The sequence below is a fragment of the Triturus cristatus genome, chromosome 5_2 (genome assembly GCF_964204655.1).
Source record: "Triturus cristatus chromosome 5_2, aTriCri1.1, whole genome shotgun sequence".
NCBI lineage: Eukaryota > Metazoa > Chordata > Amphibia > Caudata > Salamandridae > Triturus > Triturus cristatus.
Window position 1 is genome coordinate 203658941 of NC_140588.1, and position 21499 is coordinate 203680439.

A 21499-nucleotide genomic window follows, 5' to 3' on the forward strand; every position below is an offset into this window, starting at 1 on the left:
GTTTAGGGAAGTGTTGTAGTATTTTAGGGTTTAGGGTAGTGTAGTAGAGTTTGTGTTGTGTAGTGTAGTGTTTTAGAGTTTAGGGTAGTGTAGTAGTGTTTGTGTAGTGTAGTGCATTAAGGTTTAGGGTAGTGTTGTAGTTTTTGTGTAGTGTAGTGTTTTAGGGTTTAGGGTAGTGTAGTGTTTTAGGGTTTAGGGTAGTGTTGTAGTGTTTGTGTAGTGTAGTTTTTTAGGGTTTAGGTTAGTGTTGTAGTGTTTTAGGGTTTAGGGTAGTGTTGTAGAGTTTGTGTAGTGTAGAGTTTTAAGGTTTAGGGTAGTGTAGTAGTGTTTGTGTAGAGTAGTCTTTTAGGGTTTAGGGTAGTGTTGTATTGTTTGTGTGGTGTAGTGTTTTAGGGTGTAGGGTACTGTAGTGTTTTAGGGTTTAGGGTAGTGTTGTAGTGTTTGTGTAGTGTAGTGTTTTAGGGTTTAGGGTAGTGTTGTAGTGTTTTAGGGTTTAGGGTAGTGTTGTGGTGTTTGTGTAGTGTAGTATTTTAGGGTTTAGGGTAGTGTTGTAGTGTTTGTGTAGTGTAGTGTTTTAGGGTTTAGGGTAGTGTTTCTGTAGTGTAGCATTTTAGGGTTTAGGGTAGTGTTGTTGTGTTTGTGTAGTGTAGTGTTTTAGGATTTAGGGTAGTGTTGTAGTGTTTGTGTAGTGTTTTAGGGTTTAGGGTAGTGTTTGTGTAGTGTAGCGTTTTAGGGTTTAGGGTAGTGTTGTAGTGTTTGTGTAGTGTTGTGTTTTAGGGTACTGTCGGGGGGTTGTGCAGTGTAGTGTAGTGTAATTGTAGGGAGAGGATGGGGGTCGGGGGAGGGTTGTGCAGGGGTAGTGTAGAGTCACTTACCTTGAAAACTTTAACCACGAGTATAGCTTTACCATGCATGCCTTTGCGTTGTAGTGGCATGCATGGTAAAAGCATACTCGTGGTAAATGTTTGTGATGTAATGGCATTTCATTGTCATTGACATCGCGTTGTAATGGCACGCATGGTATTAGTATGCGATGTAATGACATACATCCACTGAGAAATGTCCATATTTTACAGCCCCTTTAATCTCAGGGCAGAAGCATGCATCTGACTGCTGGGAGCTAAAAATAGGGAACACATTATGTACAACTGAACGACCCTTCTAAAAAAATGTTTTACTCTAGCCCCACGAAAGGTGTTTTTTTCAAGAGTTAGAGCTTTTGGATGTGTGCAGTGGAATTTTGTGGCATGATGATGATGGAACAAGGTTTTGTATAAAAGAAACTTGCTCTTATGTAATCCTCTCGATTAACCTGTAATACTATAATCAACCTGTCCGTGAATACTAATTTTGCACCACATTTTACATAATCGTATCTAGGGGAAGCTTTTCTATGTGCTGTTCCTAACTCGAGTGTCCTAAAATGGCTGCCGAAAACGCGGGAATTCTTCTGCGCATGCGTCTACTACATCTACTTTGTATGACGTTTTCTGTCGCTTGGGGGGAAAACTTTGCAGCTGCGCAATAGCTTCTAAAATGGCCGCTTTAAAGTAATGCACTAACACATATGCCGAGCTGAAACTAACCCATTCAAGTTCTACTAAGCTATTAATCCAAAGATTTATTAAGTAAATGGGGTTAGAGTAGAAGTAAGTGGCATACAGTGAATTCATTTAGGTTTGTATTCTAACGTGTTCTTCTTTGACTTTATTAATAGTTCCCATTTGAGCCTTGGAGGGGGACCGCGTCTCTGTTTCCATGTGACTTCTACACATGCGCAGAATATCTACTTGCTCTGAACAAGTGAACTGAAATTGACTGACTGCCAAACTCAAGCCCAGCAAGGATATGGGAACCCAACTTTTTGACCGTACAAGAGGAAAGAGATGCAACATTGTAAATTAGACTTACCGATCCACATATGAAATATATGTGGGAATAAAGCTTGTGGGTATTAAAATTAAGGGGCAGGGAATTAGACAATAGACTAAAGAAAAGTATTGCACTTGGTATGGTGTGATGTCCTCACCCTACTGCTTGGCCCAATCAAAATTGCGGGTGAACATAGAATTGAAACATTTGGGGGTGGATCATACACATGAATTTGGTATAACAGAGGTAAGGTATAGATAGTTTGACACACTTGACACGACTCTGAGCTGCTGATGCTATGCTGAGATGCTGCCCGATTTTTCTGCAATCTGACTGAAGAATCCAACACTAGGGAAAATTCGCTGAACAACCGAGGAGGCACATCTAGGAAGGGGTCCAGACGTGCCCGAACCGGAGAGAGTAGCACCAGAGAGGGGTGTAACGCTGGCTTTGCACTAGAAGGAGTCACCTTTCCTTGTCCCTAACCTGTCCTGAATCCTTGACTCTCTGATGTCGGGTCCTCACACTATGCTATGTAAAAATAGCCGGCTCGACGAGAAGCAGATCCATATGATTAAGCATGACACCTAGCTTTCTGGGTGTGTGAGGGTCCTAGTTCCGAAAGGAGGTATTCCCCACCTCCCCACAACTCTGAGTACTCACCGAGTGGTCAACTTGCCACCTAGGAACACCGTACCTTTCTTGTCTCCTCAGGTGCTGTCATTGCAAGAATTTATTAATGCAAACTGATTATAAGCTAACTGTACTATTTTCCTGATGGAGATCTCTGGTATATTCTTATGTATTTTGATTTGACTCACAAAATTATTAATTCAGATAAACTTTTAAAACTCCCTCTGAGTCTGTGGTTCTTTCAAATTAAGTTAAATGCATTATTGTCTTTCCTCCCTATTCTAATCTACTACTAGATCTTAACGAACGTCCATTTACTCAGGAGATAGGAATGGTAAGAATACTGGTGTAAAGGTTTCCTAGGGTAAAAAAAAATTGATGATCAGTGGATATTTGCCAGCTCATTGTGTGTATGAATGTATATAGGCCCAAATGAGTGTTGTCTGTATGAATGTGTAGAGCTGGTAAACTCCGCTGCACCAATGTGCAGTGGAATTAAGTGGATAGTAATTATGTGGTTTTGACTTTACCAGAATTATGTAGAGTGGGATTATGTGTTAAGGAGTGCAATTATGTGGAGTAGTATTCTGTGCTGTGTAGTGGTATGTTGTGGAGTTTAAGCATGTTGTTGAATTTTGTGGTATGATATGGTGTTCTGTGTTGTGTATTGGATGTATGAGGTAAGTTATGTAAATATGTTGTTGAGTTGAATTATGTGGTGTGTTGCCGAATTATGTGGTGTGGAATGGTAATGTGTGGAGTGGACTTGCATTTTTTGGAACTGTGTGGCGTGGAGTGAAATTATACTGACTGGAATTATGTGGCACAATGGCAAGGTTGGGAGGAAGGCGAGTGAATGGTGACAACAGAGAAAAGGGAAAGCTAGTGTGGGGGAAAGTGCATAACATGGGAAAAAGAAAGCTAAAAACAGAATTAAGAGGAAACTGCAGATTAAGCTAAAAGATATCATATTTATGTAGAAAACACCTACACCGTGATGGATGCTGGTAAACACAAGACATGAGATACAAAATCAATGTTTTGCAGCTATACATGGGACCGGTTGCTATTTAGTTTAAGCCAGTTTATTTTTGCATAAGCGCTATAGACACAAAAGTTACAGCAATTGTAGCTTGATACATACAACAAATAATGTGGGAGGTTGCCAACTCACTTTCAGTCTCTATGTGAAGTTTCATAGCCTGTGATTTGTGGCAAATAATGGCATGTTTACAAAGCAAAAAACACATATTTGCAAGTGTGAGCAACAATAGAGATATTTACAGTGAGGCTCCTCTTCCATGTGCGTAGGTATCAGGTTTCGAAACAGATGTGAATGCATGGCAATTGGTTTCCATGGTAAAAATAGCCTAAAGGCATACAAAACCCAAGCAGACTTCGCCAGGTTAGCCACAGTAAGAGGTAAACACACCCCAGAATGTTCGCCCGTAAATGCAAGTAAGAGAGGAGCCTCAGAATGCATCAAACACACAACAGACCTGTGGCCACAGAGAATGCCAACCACACTCCAGAGCCTCGGGCGCAGTCAAACACGCAAGAGGTCACAGAGATTTTTAACAACACAACAGACATTTGGGAGGGGAGGTGTGGGAGCACCTAACATAAGATACAATCAAACAGGTAATATACTGCACCGCCACACTTAGAAGTGCTGATTGCACCATATATACCACACATAGACCACAAAGAGTAACGAAGATCACTGTCAAACAGGAACTTTTCAACAGAGAGCATTAAGTACCACAAAGAGCTGGGTGCAGAGGATACCACACTCCCAGTGGTAGTACTATGCGATGTCAATGACAACAAAATGCCAATACATCGCAAACTTTTACCACGAGTATGCTTTTACCACGCATGCCATTACAATGCAAAGGCATGCGTGGAAAACCTATACTCGTGGTTAAAGTTTTCAAGGTAAGTGACTCTACACTACCCCTGCAAAACCCTCCCCCAACCCCTTGTCAAGGTGTATGTTCCTCATGCAGTGGTAATTTTACTGACCAGGACCCGAACACAGTACCTGACTCCTAGTAGGTTTACAAAATATGAAAGAATAATACTTGGAGCTGAAAATGTGACAATAGTGAGGTGCACTATTCTGAATCGAGCTACCTTACTACCTGATCCATATGAAGATAAGGTTGAGCATGAATGTATTGACGTGACTGAACTTAGTACAAAACCTCGTCCTGACTTACAAGAGGAACCTTTGAAACATGCAGAACATGAGCTGTTTGTAGACGGCTGATGCATGAGACACGAGGAGGGAGGATTAAGTGCTGCTTACGCTGTATGTACATTAACTGGAATAGTCGAAGCATCCTATTTACCAGAGGTCAAATCTGCTCAAGTCGCTGAATTAATAGCTTTAATTAAAGCATGCAAAATTGGGAAAAATTGGAGAGTAACCATATTTACTGACAGTCAATATGGTTATGGGGTTGTGCATGATTTTGGCCAACTGTGAATGTAGAGGGATTTCCTGACTTCTTCAGGGACTCCTATTAAAAATGGAATTTTTGTGAAAGAATTACTGGAGGCAATTTAATTACCAAAAGAGGTAGCCGTGGTTAAGTGTGCTGCTCACCAATCAGGAAATGACTATGTGACAGAAGGTAACCGATATGCTGACCAGGTTGCCCAACATTGTGTAAGGCATAAGATTGCCTTAAACCAGAAAACTCGAAACTTGTGGAATCAGCTGCCAACTTATGCTACTTGCAGGAGTGGGGACCTGGGAAGAGGTGAAAGGTCTGCAGGATGCAGTAGACATGAGAGAAAGGGAAGAGTGGGTGAAAATAGGATATCAAAGAAGGACAGAAGATGGGTTTGTTATGATGCCAGACCAGTCATGCCAGACAGCATGCTTGTGCCAATGTCTAGAATGTACCATGGGGACACACATGTGGGCAGGGATGCAATGATTCGACTCTTCAGACAAGATTAGTTTAACGCAAAGTTCAGGAATGTAGCAGAGAGCCTTTGCCATAGATGTTTAATATGTCAAAAAATGAACCCTGACAGGAAAACGGTGGTCTGCTTGGAAAAGACTGGAAAAGCAGAGGGACCTTTTGTGAGACTTCAGTTAGATTTCATTTGACTGCCTGCTTGTCGAGGGTTGAAATATATACTTGTGGGGTTTGTTATGATGGCAGACCAGTCATGCCCGACAGCATGCTTGCGCCAATGGCTAGAATGTACCATGGGGACACATGTGGGCAGGGATGCATTGATTCGACTCTTCAGACAAGATTGGTTTAACGCAAAGTTCAGGAATGTAGAAAGACTGGAAAAGCAGAGGGACCTTTTGTAAGACTCCAGTTAGATTTCATTCAACTGCCTGCTTGTCGAGGGTTGAAATATATACTTGTCATAGTTTGTTTATTTTCAAAGTGGGTGGAAGCATACCTGACCCGAAGAAATGACAGCTTGACAGTGGCCAAACCTTTACTAAGAGAACTCATTCCTAGATTTGGTTTTCCAGTAACGATTGAATCAGATAGAGGGTCACATTTTAATAATGAAATAATTCGACTAATCTGTGAAGCATTCAAAGTCGAACAGAAATTGCACTGTGCTTACCGTCCATAGGCTTCTGGAGTGGTAGAACAATTAAATGACACAATCAAGTCAAGACTCGGAAAGGTGTGTGCATCCACCCCACTGGAATGGCCTGATGCTTTGCCTCTTGTTCTGATGGGACTCAGAAGTATTCCAGACAGAAATACTGGATTGAGTCCCCATGAAAGACTCATGGGAAGAGCAATGAGACAAGCATGATCTGAATCCCGGTGATTGGGTAGTTTTGAAGAATCACACTCGAGAATCGTGCCTAGCACCAAGGTGGGATAAACCGCATCAAGTTATTCTGACTACCTCGACAGCTGTAAAGTGTGCAGGGTTGCCTAATTGGATTCATGCAAGCCATACCAAAAGAGTACCAGCTCCTGAAGAAGAAGAGTTACAATTGAAACCAGAAATCGGTGGTGCTGAAGGTTGTGCAGCTGAAGAACTTCCTATAGACGATCCTGAAGTAGCTGCCCAAGATCAACCGAGCACTTATTCGGACGACTGGATCCCAGTGGTGGGCATACCTGAAGTACTTATAAGAACTAGAAGTCAAACAGAGTTAGATAGACAGGAGGAGAGTGAGGACCAGACAGGTATAGAAGAAGTCGCTCAGGAAAGTAGGGAAATGACTGTTAGGGAACCTGAGCAGGAACAGATAAGGAGAGAACAATATACTCAGACAGAAGAAACTCAAAGCACTGTTCAAGAGTCTGAGGAGGGACAGTTAGGACTTAGAGAAAATGTTCAGGCAGCAGAAGTGAAAGAGGTAAAAAGATCTGACCAGGACCAGATAGGCATAGAAACGCAGGTTCAGGATACCGAAGGAAAACCAGACATCACTAATCCTGAACAGGGTCAGATTAAGGTAGATGAATCCATCCAGGCAGAACAGGCTGAAATAATAAGCCCTGGACAAGGTCAGATAGTGAGGAAATCTGAAGACGAAGCAGATCAAGTGGTGCCAAAGACTAAAAAAAATAAAAAGGAGTCTAGAAGAACCTGGCAGTGCAGTGAAGTTTAAGAAGAGTTGAAAAGGTGATAATTGGCCAAGAATTATCAAAAGACTGAGATATCGACTTAAGACAATCAATGAAGAACCTGATCAAGTAAACTAAGTAATTAGTCAATCTGGACCTTCCAGAGTAATACCAAAGCGAAGGAGACAAAGATTGAAGACATTGAATAACAAGTTCAAAGGTCCTGAATGGACATATGTTATTCTTGAAGACTTTGAAAATCTCAACTTAAGTGAAGAAAGTGATGAAGAACTGAATATTGAGCCAATCAAAGAAGAAGTGATACCGACCAGAAAGAGAAAAGACGCCTAAGGTGTTATCTCATACAAGGTTCTGAAGTTAAGAAGATATAATCTTCTTGCCCAAGATGTCTGATAATAATATTGCTGGAAAACTAAAACAAAGCTGTATAAAGAAGTGTTGTAGGATCTGTATATGTAGTCTAATATTAGTCCTCATAATATGGGTGATATTAGCGATAGCTATTCCCTATCTGATGGTTACTGACAAACAAAATAGTACTAGCACACACGCAGAAGTTGCAAACCTTAAAGGAGATAGAGTAGACTTAGAAACACCAGATGAGCTAGATTCACACCACACTGTAGATAAGAATGAAACCGATTTAAATGTATTTGTAAGTTTAGGATCTTGTCTTAAGTTAGTTGTGTGAATCAGACCCTTGCTATTTAATTAACCATTTGGGCCTGCTGCCTGTCTCTGTACAGTCTGGGTTGGGTGACAGCTGAGTTTTGTGTATTTCTCCTAGACAGCCACACACAACGGGAGCTTAGGTGTGACTTGATGGGCCATGGGAGGAAGGAGCAGGTCATTTGCTCACACTCATACCGGAATAGGCTCTGTCTTGTCCTCACACAAAGGGCTGCATACCCCCATGTAATGAGTCTGGAGCCAGGGCAGGAAGGGAGGACCTCGGTGCACTTCAAAGCTTGCTTTGAATTCTCTCCCTCTTCAAAGGCCCAACTGGGTATAGGTTTTGGACCTATACCTTTCATCCTGCTAGAAGGACTGCCACTCTGCTGGACTGCTACTTTGCCGGAACCTGGCCTTGCTGTATCCTTGCCTTACTGAGCTGCCCTGCTCCTGCTGTTCTCCTGCCTGGATGAGGAGTACTAGCACTGCATCACTTGAAACCAGAGTTTCTCCAAGGGCTTGCTGTCTTGCCTCCAGATTAAAGTCTTGTGGATACAAAATAATTTCAACTACCTACATCTGCATCGGGACTCTGCAAGCTGTAAATCTACCCTCTGGTGCCTCACCAGCCATGGTCCCTTACAAGTGAAGCCTACGGTGCTTTCTCAAACCAACCAACGCATTCTCATCTGAACCAAGACCAAACCACAGGAGCTACCCGTAGACCCAGTTGAACCCTAGGTAATAAAAGTATGTAACAAAGAACAATGTCGCAAACTGTATTAGTAATTTAAGCATTAACTCCTCATCCTTCATTGCTCCAGTCCTTATCTTTGAGGACTACCTAAGTCATAAACATTTCAGGAAACAAATACGATAGACTTAGGTGGAATGCTCATAAGGATTTATTTAATAAACAAAAATTGCAACAGTAATCACTTCACTGCTGACGTCAGATTCACACTGTAATCTATAATAATAAAGTGGAGGAATTAGCCAGTGTGGCTGCCCTGCAACCCTCTGAGATGGAAGCACCCTGAACCTCCACCAAGGAACTAGTCATACATCCGGTCAGTTTACCCTGAATCCCCCTGGGCATTGCAGACCCTTTTCTGAGTAAGCGCCAGAAATAAAAGATCTTTTCCACCTGTCAGGGAAGGGGTTGATGGTGTTTTTCGGATGAAACCAAAGTTAACAAACCGATAGTCTACCTTCCCGAATGAAGAAACACTATCCACTGCCTTCTCACACCTAAGGTATGAAAAAGCTGATCCTTCTGAGAAACCTGGGTTAGGTACAAATTCTGATTAAACTATCTCCTGTTGTGGGGTGACCTGGGGGGGGGGGGGGGGGAATAAGGACCTGCTTTAGGAACTAATGTGTCCAAAAAACGAAAATAACTTTTAATAGGGAGATCTACAAGGCAAGGCTCTAAACTCTCACAAACTCCTGGAGGTTGTGATTACCACTAGGAAAAAACCTTCCTGGTATGATACATGCTGTTATGGCTTGAGTGGATGCTTCTGGATTAAGTCCAATAGCAAGTCCCAATTTGGGACCATCATTTTCACAGTAAGTCTAGCTATTGAAAAACTTTCCACATACTAGCATCTTACAGGCTCTAATGTTCATGCCCCTACCTGAGGCTTTAATTGCAGATCATTGAGTTCTAAGGGTAGAGACTGCCAACCCCAAGGAAAGCTATTTTGCAGCAAATCCTACATTTTGTGTCTCGCCACAAGCTACAGGGATACAATTCAACTGTTCTTTTTGCAGTTGCCGCCCTAAGTGCAAAGGCTATGCCCAGACATATGTACGGTGGTTGCTATGCCACCAGATTTAGGCTAGCCTGGCTGATGAAGGGTTATACCCCAAAACTGGTCCCAGGATGCTTGTTTCTGGTCCAGGAAGGACCTGGCCTGGCAGTTCCGGCTGGACTGTTTTGATGGGGAGCAGGGTCAAGACAGATTTGCATATGGCTGGTTCCAAACTGAATGGTGTGGCGAGCAAAAAAACAATGGATTTAACCCAGATCAGTGACTGGGGGTGTATGATTGATTTATTCAGCATTCCACCCATCATTGTTCTTTTTACAATTCAACTGTGCATGACACCTCTGTAAAATACCCCAATGTCTGTAATAGGCCTGTAAAGTTGAAAGCCTTCAAGAGGTCTGAACTACCAAGGCTAGGTGTTTCTACATTCCTTTCTACTGCAGCACTAACCTTTCAAACTCCAGATTGTCCATTTTGGACAGAAGTATTCTTTTTTGCTCATCAGGTGGGACTCCCAGTGAGATGGAATAATAGGGAGAACCCATACCTGCCCCTCACCATCTGATGAAGGAGAGGAAATCAGGATGAGTGGGACCAGAAGGGCACAATCATCAACACCCCCCCCCTCTCTCTCTCTCTCTCTCTCTGTCTCTCTTTCTCTCTCTTTCTCTCTCTTTCTCTCTCTCTCTCTCTCTATCTTTATTCTCATGAGTACCCTTAGTATCATAGGAAATAGAGGAAAGACAAATTAGATGTCCTGGGTCATGGGCAGGTCATAGTGTTCACTAACAAAGCCTTTACTGCATTGAACTTGGAAATATTTATGTGACAAAGAGTATTCTGAATTATACCATACAGCTCTATCTGTGATTAACCTATATTTGAACATATGCTATTGAACACAATAGGATTTAGCTGAAAATATGATGATAATGGAAATATCTGACTGAGAAAGTATTCCATTGCCATGCCCACCACCTAGATATGCATTGCAGTCAGAGAATACATATTCTGTTATACCCACCAAATAAAATATGTTAACAGATCCTCTAGAGATTGTGAGTCACATTGTCTGAGAAGAAACCCCACACATAGGTTTGTAAATGTTATAAAAGTGACACTCTCAAAACCTCTGACCAGGACACGATTAGACATGTGGAAGATCCATAAGAAGGACAGCCCTGCTGTCTGATGAAGGAAGATTGGACCTGCTTTCCTTAAATCCAGGATTTCCTGGACTGACTCAAAGGATCATTTGGCTGACCTTACTGTTTGAGCTACAGGGACACAACAAGCTTCCAGATGCCGCTCCTGCTTCCCGGATGACCAGACCCAACAGGACCTGATCTGGTTCCTTCTCCTGACCTCTGTGGGACTGTGTCCTGACTCTCCATAGGCTGTTCATCAGATCCTTTACCCTTGACTGGATTGAGTTTATTCCTCCCTGCTCAACAGAAGGTTTCACTGGATCCAAAGCAACATGGTATAGACCGGCGCAGGGCCTTGCATCACAGCACTTCACAGTTCCTGGTCACCAGTTTCACCGGATACGATGCAGCACGGTCCAGACCAACACAGCATCTTGCATTGCAGAACCTCCCAGCTTCTGGTCGGTGCTTCATGTCATCCAACGCAGCACCACTCAGACTAATGTGGGACATTGCATCACAGCACTCCACAGCTCCTGATCGGTGGTACCATTGGATTAGGAATAGCACCATGCAGGACAACACAATGGTCTCTCATCGCAGCACGGTGCATCTCCTGATTAATGCATTATGACTCAGCGCAATGCAGAGCCTCACACTGCAGCCCCATGCAGGCCACGCACCAAGGACAAAAGGTACAACTCCCAGTTGACCGCACCTGGTCCTTTAACTGGCCAGCGCTCCATCACAGTCGGTCTGAATTTGTGACATTGTTCCTGTCAAACATGACCAGATACCCGCAGTTGGCATCCTGGCTATTTGTGGTGCTATCTCCCCCAATATTTCAAAACTCCCAACTATGGATCTACTGATTGGTATTCTATTGTTTTTGGTATCATTTTATATATTGTAATATAGTCACTTTTTCTACATTGGGTTGGGATATTTCTTGTGTTGTGGTTTTACTTTATTACTGTTTGAGTGCTGCATAAATAGTATACACATTGCCTCTAAGTTAAACCTGACTGCTTTGTACCAAGCTACTAGTGGGTTAAGCACAGGTTTGTTCAGTAACTTTTTCTGTTCACCCTGACAAGGATTTTGCTTATTACATGAGTGGGGCTCACACCCCTCTCAACAAACAACTCAATTTATTACGAACAATAACAGCATGCTTGGAAGGTGGTGTACCCTTATACTGTTGCCCCTTCTCCCATAAAAAAAAATATAGTAGGACTAATACATGGTCTGTGGAAGGAGGCAACCTCCTTAAAGATAAGTAAAAGAACCAGAAAGAATGAGAAGGTATTGCGAGAAAGCTTCACATAGATGTTAACACAGCAGCGGCTCCTGTAAGGAGTTTAGGGGCTGCGCCCCCTTTACTTTAATGCCTTTCTGGTATAAAAGCTAAAGTAAATAAACACACTTAAAACTAAGGTCTCCTAACTGCATTTTTTGACAGCCTGCGCCTTTGTCAGGATGTGACATTGTTTTGATGTCTCCACCTTTATCAGGAGCGCTGATTAAAAACAGCCTCGGGCATTTTGATTTCAAGCCCTGGCAGTACAAGTTTGCATGCCACTCAGCACCATTTACCCAACCCTGTAACATCTAGCCACAGGGTGAGGTGGGGCCAGCAGGCTTCACTAACCACACCCCACCCTGTGACAGATGGGAAAGGATGGGCTTAGGAAACATGTGAAAGACACCACAGACAATCCTATTTTGTGAGTCTTTGTGTCAGGTCGCGTTTAATTTAGTGTATTCACAGCCATGAAGGGCCCATTCATACTCAGCACAGCATGTATGTGAAGCCTAGATCTGATCCTCATCAGAGTGATGTTTTCAAGCAAGATGACCAGATCAGTAGCTACCTCAAAAAAAATGCACAAGTAAATTGGGACCAAAAAGTAAAAATCTGTTCACTCTCCTCTACTTTTCTTTCCCTCTCTAACTGCTGCGCTGTCTCCACTGCAGCACCAAATGGATCAATAAAAAATCTTTACTGTGACATCTATATATGGTTCTTTTATCTCCCTAGCAGATTATTGGTGCTTACTGTTGTGACAGTGGGCATCTAGATGGAATCTGCAGGAAGAATAAACCAAGCTCTAAGGAAGCCACTAAGTGTTGCTTTTTATTAATGAAACTGCTGGTTACTCAATGTGTGTGTGTGTGTGCGCACGCGCATGTGTGTGTGTATGTGTGTGTGTGTGTGTGCATGCGTGTGTGTGTGTGTGTGTGTGATCTTAAGCGAGTAGTTGAGTGAGTGAAAGGGTGGTTGACTCTGGGACTGATAAGGTGGGTAGATGAAAGCCTATTAAAACGCCATGAATTGACTGAAATGAAATCTGCTGCCTTCAATAACATATTTCAATAACTGAAAATACAACAGTGAACTGGTGAGGCAATATGAATTAGGTGAATGCGTGGGAGGTTAGTTAGATAATAATGTATGCTTGAATGCGTGAATGAGTATGAGTAAGCTGGTGAGCGGCAGAATGGGTGAATGTTCTGCATGAGAGTGGGTGGTTCAGTAGAGGAATAAGAGCCTATGGCAGGATAGATGAATGTGAGTTGATGATAAATTGTGCTGAGCACATGTTGGTAATGCTGGCAAAGGTTTGAAGGGATTATGCTGTCAGAGGCATCTTGTCTCTTAGCTGGGTCTGAAAGCTCATTGGACCAATGCATCCAACAAGGCTAATGATCTGTATATGACCCTGTGGTTTGAACTCTGGCACTCCACTCAGCCTTTCATCCTCTCAAGATCTAGAAAAATGAAACTATTGAGTTGGGTAAAAATGAACATCTGTGTTCACCCTCTCCCCCCAGCCAAACCCTCTCTGAGAAGATGAGGCATCAGGTTTGCTCTCTATACTCATTTGTGTAGTGCAATTCTGTGCAAGGACTTCTGCATCGACACTTTTCACAATCACCAGCCGCCACTGCATTAAGAGTCAATCTGCAATCTACTGTATGGTCGAGCAATGAAAACTTTAATTTAACGAAAGCTGTTATTTTCTGTTAATTGCGTACACTAATTTCTGGGCGGTAGTCATGCATTTAATTAAGCTAGGCGCAAATTGTTATCGAGAAGTAATTTTCTTTTATACAGCATGGTTTTTGAAACAGGGAAGTGTTTCAAGAAAACAAAACTACCAAATATTGTTATTTACTATATAATACTATACATATTTTCTAGTATCCATTTTGGTAGAAAACACTACTTCTTGCCTTTAGCCTGTGAATGTGTGGATAGAGTGGTGTAAATACCTCTCTCTATATTGATTGGTAAGGGTCAGGCTAAGGCAAAGTCCCTAAAAAAGGGGGTGAGGAACCTTAATCTTGATTCTTCTGAATTTGTGTGAGCACGACCTTTGCTACACAAATTCTTTGTTTGAACTTAGGGGCATATCAACAAGGGCTTTATCTCTGCTTTTTTGGCTTTAAAAGCCAAAAAAGCAGAGATAAAACTAGCACCCTATCAACAACAGGGTGCTGACACGCAAATTTGCATGTTAGCACCCTTTTACTCTACGCTTCCCCTTGTATCTCTAATGAGATGCAAAGGGGGCGTTCCAGAGTAAAATAATAGGAGAAATGTCGCTAAGCGACATTTCTCCTATCATCAGGGATATCGCTAACCCTGTTACAGACAAAAAAAGCAGCGCTAACCGCGGTTAACGCTGCTTTTTTACGTCTGGTATTTTTCTGACTTAGCCATGATATCCTATGGAAGGTGGATATCATGGCTAAGTTTGTGAGTCCCTATCAACAAGCGTTAGCCAGTTAGCGCTAGGATTTTTATCGCTGATGAGATGAGCGTTGCTAATAGCACGCTATCTCAGCGATAAAAATCGGCGCTAGCCGGCGATAATTATCCTGGCGCTAAGTGCGCTCAGCGATAATTATCGCCGGTTGTTGTTGATATGCCCCAAAGTTCTTTGCAATGAAATCCATCTGAATATAGTTTTTTTTTTGTTTTGAGTACGAGAACTGGGTTAGGTTGCTTGCAGTTTTGAAGACTTTCATTGAAAGAGAGAGGGTGAAGGGGGATGGAAAGGGGTATCTCTGCATGCACTCATCCCCACAGTGATGTTGAAATATTTACACTGCTGGGGCCTCCCCGCTGCCCTCCCCTGAATTGCTGGTACATCTTCGGTACCCTCTACAGTGAATGAATGAGTCGGTGGAAGTCTCTCACATCTGTTTATCACAGCTTTCCTTCGCGTTTGCCCTTATTGTTTCTTGCCAGGACCAGCTGCCCTCCGAAGCTTTTGAACACCACGCTCGGGAGACCCGGGGTGGACAGCGTAACTCAAATATTTAATGTTCTGAAAATGCCCGCCTTTAATGTTCTGAAAATGCCCGCCTTTTATCAATCTGCGTAGATGAAACCTGCTCGGCGGGGTTTTATCTGAGTAAACACCGCGTGCCCAGCTAATGCTTGTCAGAGCTAAAGAGCAGGGAGAGCTCTCTGCTGTCAGACGAACAGCTTATTGTTTACTTAAATATATATCACCGGTTTCGGGTTTCGGGTATTGGGAAAAACCGCGTGTGCCTCTCGGGACAGGAAGTGAGAGCAAGTGTTGTAAAACATCCTGGGTGGAACGTCAGGGACAAACGCTGAGGGAGCGAGGAAACCTTCAAGCAACAGGTAACCACGTCGCCTCAGATCGCTTCACGGCTGACCGGAAATGTCCGCGTGTTTGTAATATAACGCTTTCCACGACTGCTATTGCTGCTTCTATGAGATTTTGCAGTTTATTGGATATGGGACCTGAGGTTTGGGGGGGGGGGGGAGGGGGGGGCAGTTTTCTATTCCGGTTGAGGGAAGTTGGGAATATCTTGATTGCTGTGTCCACTGTTCCAATGCCAGCAACCTAACCACAAGGAATTAATATGGAGGGAGATGTAGACTTAAGGTATTTAAACGCTATCACTTTGTATTAATTTCTAGTTATTTTCTTCTCCTCTCGCTCGATAAAATGTAGCGAAAGCGCTGAAGAAATGGAAAAAACACATCTCAGCACTAGATGACACAGTCTGTCATCCTGCGACTCTTTCTGTTAACGACCCCGAAGACTCCAATTAAATGAAACAACGCGATGACCTTTGGAGGCAACTGTTTTTTAAGGGCGTTGGTCAGAAATATGTTCAATACCAGACACGTTTGCATATTTTAACAATGACATCTAACGTATCCGCCCAGTTAAGTGGAAGAAGGGCTGTAGTTTATGTTATATGAGTGTCCTTTGTACCTTTTTCGCAAATATACCATTTTTACACAGGCCCGTTTTTATTAGATTAGTGACTTGTTGAATATACGCCTCTAATTGATTACATGTGAACTGCGTGAGTAAAAATGCCCCACCTTACTGCTCATTGTTGCTTCGCGAGTAAGCATTTTAAAGTGTTTCAACCGGGAAAATACATGTAAAATACCATGTACATGTAATGTGTGTTTCTGAATGTTGGCGTTGCAAACTCTGTAAGAAAACTCAGTGCACAATACAGACGGATCTCCATTCTCGGGGCGAAGACATGCACTTAGTGCTTTAAATGGGCAGCTACTCCCTGTAAGGAGTAGCTGCCATTTTTTAATTTGAAAGTGAGAGTGCCTGTACTTTTCAGATCTCATGCAGCATATTTAATAGGCGAGTACAGTAGAAATAGGTACTCTGGATAGGTACCCCCACTTCTGAATTGCCATTTAAAGCCGACCATGCAATACCAGCTCTGATCTCGGGAAGCGCACCTGTTGAGCTCGGATCATTCGCGAAGATCAGTGAGTTTTCAGCGACTGTGTACAAAAATAGAGAGTGGGTTTCTTGGGGACCGGAAGCAGGGTGAGTCTGCTGCGACTGTGTGGAAGCCGGAAGGGTTATCAAAGACTCCATCCCCCACTGGCTGCCCCGGACACTCTGGCCCATAACGGCAGAGCGTTCACGTGGCTTCACCTGCCTGCCTTCCTGTTCCCTGGATGTGCTTTTTACAGCCAGAGTTGTCGACTTTGGTTCTAGCGTTGCCTCAACATCCTGTGATGCGGGGCATCACTTAATTTCCCCTACCCACAAACAATGAACGGTGACTGGGTCGAGGTGGCGGTATATATAAACGGCGGAACAATGCAAACAGATACAAACTCATCCTTATCAAAGGCAAATAGATGTTTAGTGGCTAATTTGCACGAAGGGAAACCAGAAAAACCTGTATAAATGGTGGTCCCCCCACCTAAACTGTGTGATCGTAGGCAAATATTTCCTTTCACCAAAACTCTTTTTCTCCATTAAAGCACACTTTTTTCTTTTTATTAAAACATACTTTTTTTAAGTTTTGAAGGGACTTTATCATGTTTTACGTAGTATTCGTATGATTTACATTACATGTGGAACGGCTCAAATGTGCACCGGCTCTATGATCTGGCCCAGCTCCCCCAGTTAATTTGCTGGCTCGCCCACTTCCAGTCCACTCACCGTCAGCGTCGAAGCGCTGCCAGATTTCCAGGAATTCTGCTGCGTCTAGCTTCAGGAAGGCGCTGTCCATGGTGCTGACGGGAGCAGCTACACGCTGGCTGGATGTAAACTTTCACAGTGCGCCTCGGATGCACTCTTACCGACTCATTCACAGATGATCGTCTCTCACTTCCCTCCTGTGGCTGGTATTAGCTGGCACCTGCACGGCTACTGCTGGCCAGGGTCGACTCTGCTGCTGCTTTTCCCGTGTGCAGCTGGCCCTCGGGTTATAAATCGTAGACCCCTCCCTATCGCGCATGCGCTCAGCCCTGCTCGGGAGTGGCCGCTACCCTGAAAGGGCGCCCTACCAGTTTGGGAGAAGGCTTTGCGACGTTTTAAAGTAAATTCGAAAGTAGTTGAACGACGTCAACCTCCGCATGAAAGATGTGAATGTACTGACTGAACTGTACGGGACGGTATTACAATTAAGCAAGAGAGACGCATTTGGCCGAGAGTTCTTAAACAGCAGGGGCAGCACCCCAGAACTGATGTAATTCAAGAAGTCTCCTGCTAAGCCCCACAGCAGGCCTATGCTACTCAGTGGCTTAGTAAAGGTGCCATGGGCGCACGGACAAGCACGGAAAATGGCACCCCGCCGATCTTGTGGGGGAAGTCAGCCATAAACGGCGTGTAATAGGTCCTTCATGCTTCTAGACCCCGGCGCCACTGCATCTGCTGTGCGAACGCTAGCCAGGCCCTTGACACGGCTCATCTTTCCACCAGCTTTCCCTCTCTGCCGGCGTTTTGTGCAGACTGCCCCATGAAAGTTGCAGTCATCTATCTCTTTTTTCCTGTAAGTATTTTAAATTAACAATGTTCTGTATTATTTTGCCAGGCATGTAAAATATGACAATTATAACTCCATTTACAAGGATCCAACACAGTGCAATTTCTTTCCCTTCAAATTGAAACAATCACTGGCAAAGCCAATAGGTCTGAGGTTGGCTGTTAGCCTATTGGCTTTGCCAATGTATGTTTTGCTTTGTCATAGGTTTTGCAAATCTTTTTTGTGGAGGCTGCTGGGCTTTCATCATTCTATAAAAAGAACAAATGTTAAAAGCAGAACTATTTTTTGGTCTGAAAAACACAGTGCTATAGTAGTCTCTGACACTTAAGGGAACTACTTTGTGTTTGAGCTCGTTGTGAATAGGCAGAATGATTTACCTCACAGTAAAGTTGGTCATTGGTGGGACTATTAGCCCATGCTGTATGCTGTGGTGGGTGGGACTAAAGTGTGAATGACAAAGTAGATTAAGAAGGGTTAGCCGACAGTCCCTAAAAGAAAATATATTATACAAATAATTTTAGGAAAATCAAAAGATTTTGACTAACGCCATACCTACAAATGAGAAAAAAAATTGTCCCTGGCATAATTTCAAGACCAAATGTTAAGTGAGCCCAAACGCATTTAAGCCCCAAATCATGGTGTTGTTCATAGGTGCAAATGTCAGAGCCGCAAAAGCAACAACTGCAAAAGCACCATGACTGATTAAACAAACTGTAAAACCGAATCGGTGAATACAAACTAAAAATAGGACAGCCCAGTATAACGCTAAGCAACGAATAAAAAGGCGCTGAAGGATTGCTACACCCTTTATTGATGCCTGGAAATAGTTAATCCATTTAACACTTAAAATAACAGCTGCAGTGGCACACCCAGAGAACACCCTGCAGCTCATTAGCAAATGGGTTTCCAAATTGATTTTTCTCTGTTCCCTTGGGCAGCCGTATTTCTAAGACTCCTTTCAATATAGTGTCTCCTGGAACTGACCGCCCTCGCTTATGTGTTAAACTTCGTGAGACTGTAGCAGGTGGTGGGGGCGGAAGACACTGGGCCGTGCTTGCACGCCTTTTGTTGAATGACCTCATCACGCCCTGAACATGAGCCCCATATTTTACGTAATGGAAAACAGTATGAATATTATTAATTATAGACACACGTACGATACCAAAATACTCCAATTTAATTGTCTTCTAGTAAGGCAAACAACTCTGCAGCGCACTTACTAGCTGTGCCGTTTCCCTGCTGTTTTTGCGGCCAAGTTTTAATGTAACAAAGAAATGGGTAATAAACTGCACACAATGTATTTGTGCCAATTTAGTGTACATTATTACAGCATTTCGATATATCATGCTGACTTTTACCACTGGCTCAAGGGTGTTGGTAACATAGCGTGCTAAATCGAAGGAGGCTCAATTTGGATTCTGCTCTACGTCAGTACGTATGCCGAAAGTGGTGCAAATAATCTTTGTGTCAGTTTTAGATCTAACTCATGCTTCATCTATCTGAGGTCAAAATGCAAAATGTTACATGTCCAGGACATTAGGCCTGGGCGAAAATTTCGTTCCGTTCGTGGAAATTGCGATAATTTGAAATTTTCGCGTTCCGCGGAGAGCGCGAAAATGTCAAAATTTCCGGTTTCCGCAGCTTGACGATAATTTGTTTCTTGCTCGCGCTGTAAAATAATACATTCTCGCGCGCGCGCGATCGCCTTACCTTAATCCCTGCGTTCGCTGACAAGTTTTCTTGATCCGGTCGCGTTCTCCATGAGATGTTGTATTGTTTTTAGCCATTTGCGCTGTCTCGCGACAGTTCGCGCCCGCAGTGACGTCATGCGTCGCGCGATCACGTCTTTCTTCTCGCGATCATGCACTGCGAGACAACTCAAAACAAGATGGCCGCACCCCCAAGCAACCACATGGGTAAGTTGGCAACCCGCAACCATGCAGAAAATCTCGCGAACATGCCGAAAAAAAACTTCTGCATCTTCGCGATATTTCCGCTTGTTTGCGATAATTTTAAACATTTTCGCGATAATTTGCGAAAGTTAATTTCGCAAATTCCGCCCACCCCTACAGGACATATGTCCGAATAGTGAGCACAAAATATCGACAATCGAAAGTATTGCAGCCAAAATATGGGCAACCAGAAAATCATGAAGGCGAGTATATAAAAGTACAACTTGATTTACTATTATTTACTCTACATCTATATACTTTGAAAAAAATAATAATATTATTTTATATATATACACACACACACACACATATATAATATATATATATATTTGCCCACATGGTAACCCAAAAAGAGTTGCACTCAAGCCAGCAGAAAAAGGTTACAAGCATTTATTGTTGGGTATGGATGAACTCCGCATCGCAAGAATAGTATGCAGCTTCCCCCCAAGCCGACGCGTTTCGAGCCTCCTCTTCTTCAAAGGCTGCTGGGAATGGGCGTGCTGTGGTAGGCAGACAGTCCAGCAATTAAATACATAGTCACGCATCCATCGGCGAAATACAAGAATTGTGGGAGTTGTAGTGCCTGAACATTCCCCTTAAATTGTGGCGCACTAATGACTGCAGTGTAATTGAGCCCGGAGTGGGCCCCTGAAAAAGGAGGTCTTCCTCAATCCCACAGCGGAAAGGGATTGAGGAAGAACTCCTTTTGCAGGGGCCCACTCCGGGCTCAATTATACTGCAGACATTAGTGCGCCACAATTTAAGGGGAATGTTCAGGCACTACAACTCCCACAATTCTTGTATTTTGCCGATGGAGGCGTGACTATGTATTTAATTGCGGGACTGTCTGCCTACCACAGCACACCCTTTCCCAGCAGCCTTTGAAGAAGAGGAGTCTCGAAACGTGTAGGCTTGAGGGGAAGCTACATACTGTTCTTGCGATACAGAGTTCATATATACCCAACAATAAAGGCTGGTAACCTTTTTCCGCTGGCTCAATTGCAACTCTTTTTGGGTTACCATGTGGACAAATATATATATATTCACTGAAAAAACCATAGGTTTCAGGGGCGTTATAGTTAGCTGGACTTTTCACTCGTACAAAACCATTGAAATTCCCCCGTTATAGTTAGTTCAGCTAATTATAACTCGCGCGCCCGCAATGCACTGCTAATGACGTCACATATTACATCACTCATGACATGGTCAGTGACATCACTGATGACATCTCAAATGACATCACTGATGACATCACTGATGACATCATCCAGTGAATATGTGTTTTTCTGAAAATTAAATATGTTTTATATATATATATCTCAAGGTCGATGGAAGAATAAATGGGTATATAAGTGTCTAAATGGATGATTTGTTTTTGAAAAATTGATTGTATAACTGACTGATTAAGTGTATCTTAGTGAATACATGGCTTAGTGAGTAATGTTTAAATATGTAAATATCTGTATCAGTCTCTCACTTTGTGTATCAGTGGCTGCATGGGTTGGTGAGTAGCTACATAAATATCTATATAGGTTATTAGTTGTTTTTTT

At 43.0% G+C, this 21499-nt stretch overlaps 1 protein-coding gene across 1 annotated transcript in view; it reads right to left on the reverse strand.

The window, feature by feature from the left end:
- Positions 1 to 17421, reverse strand: part of SCGN (secretagogin, EF-hand calcium binding protein) — a 374305-nt gene extending 356884 nt beyond the window's left edge. The window contains exon 1 of the mRNA XM_085606992.1: positions 17172 to 17421. Coding sequence (XP_085463118.1) covers positions 17172 to 17241 — 70 coding nt within the window. The 5' untranslated portion in view covers positions 17242 to 17421. The remainder of the gene's footprint in view (positions 1 to 17171) is intronic.
- Positions 17422 to 21499: the final 4078 nt, after the last annotated feature.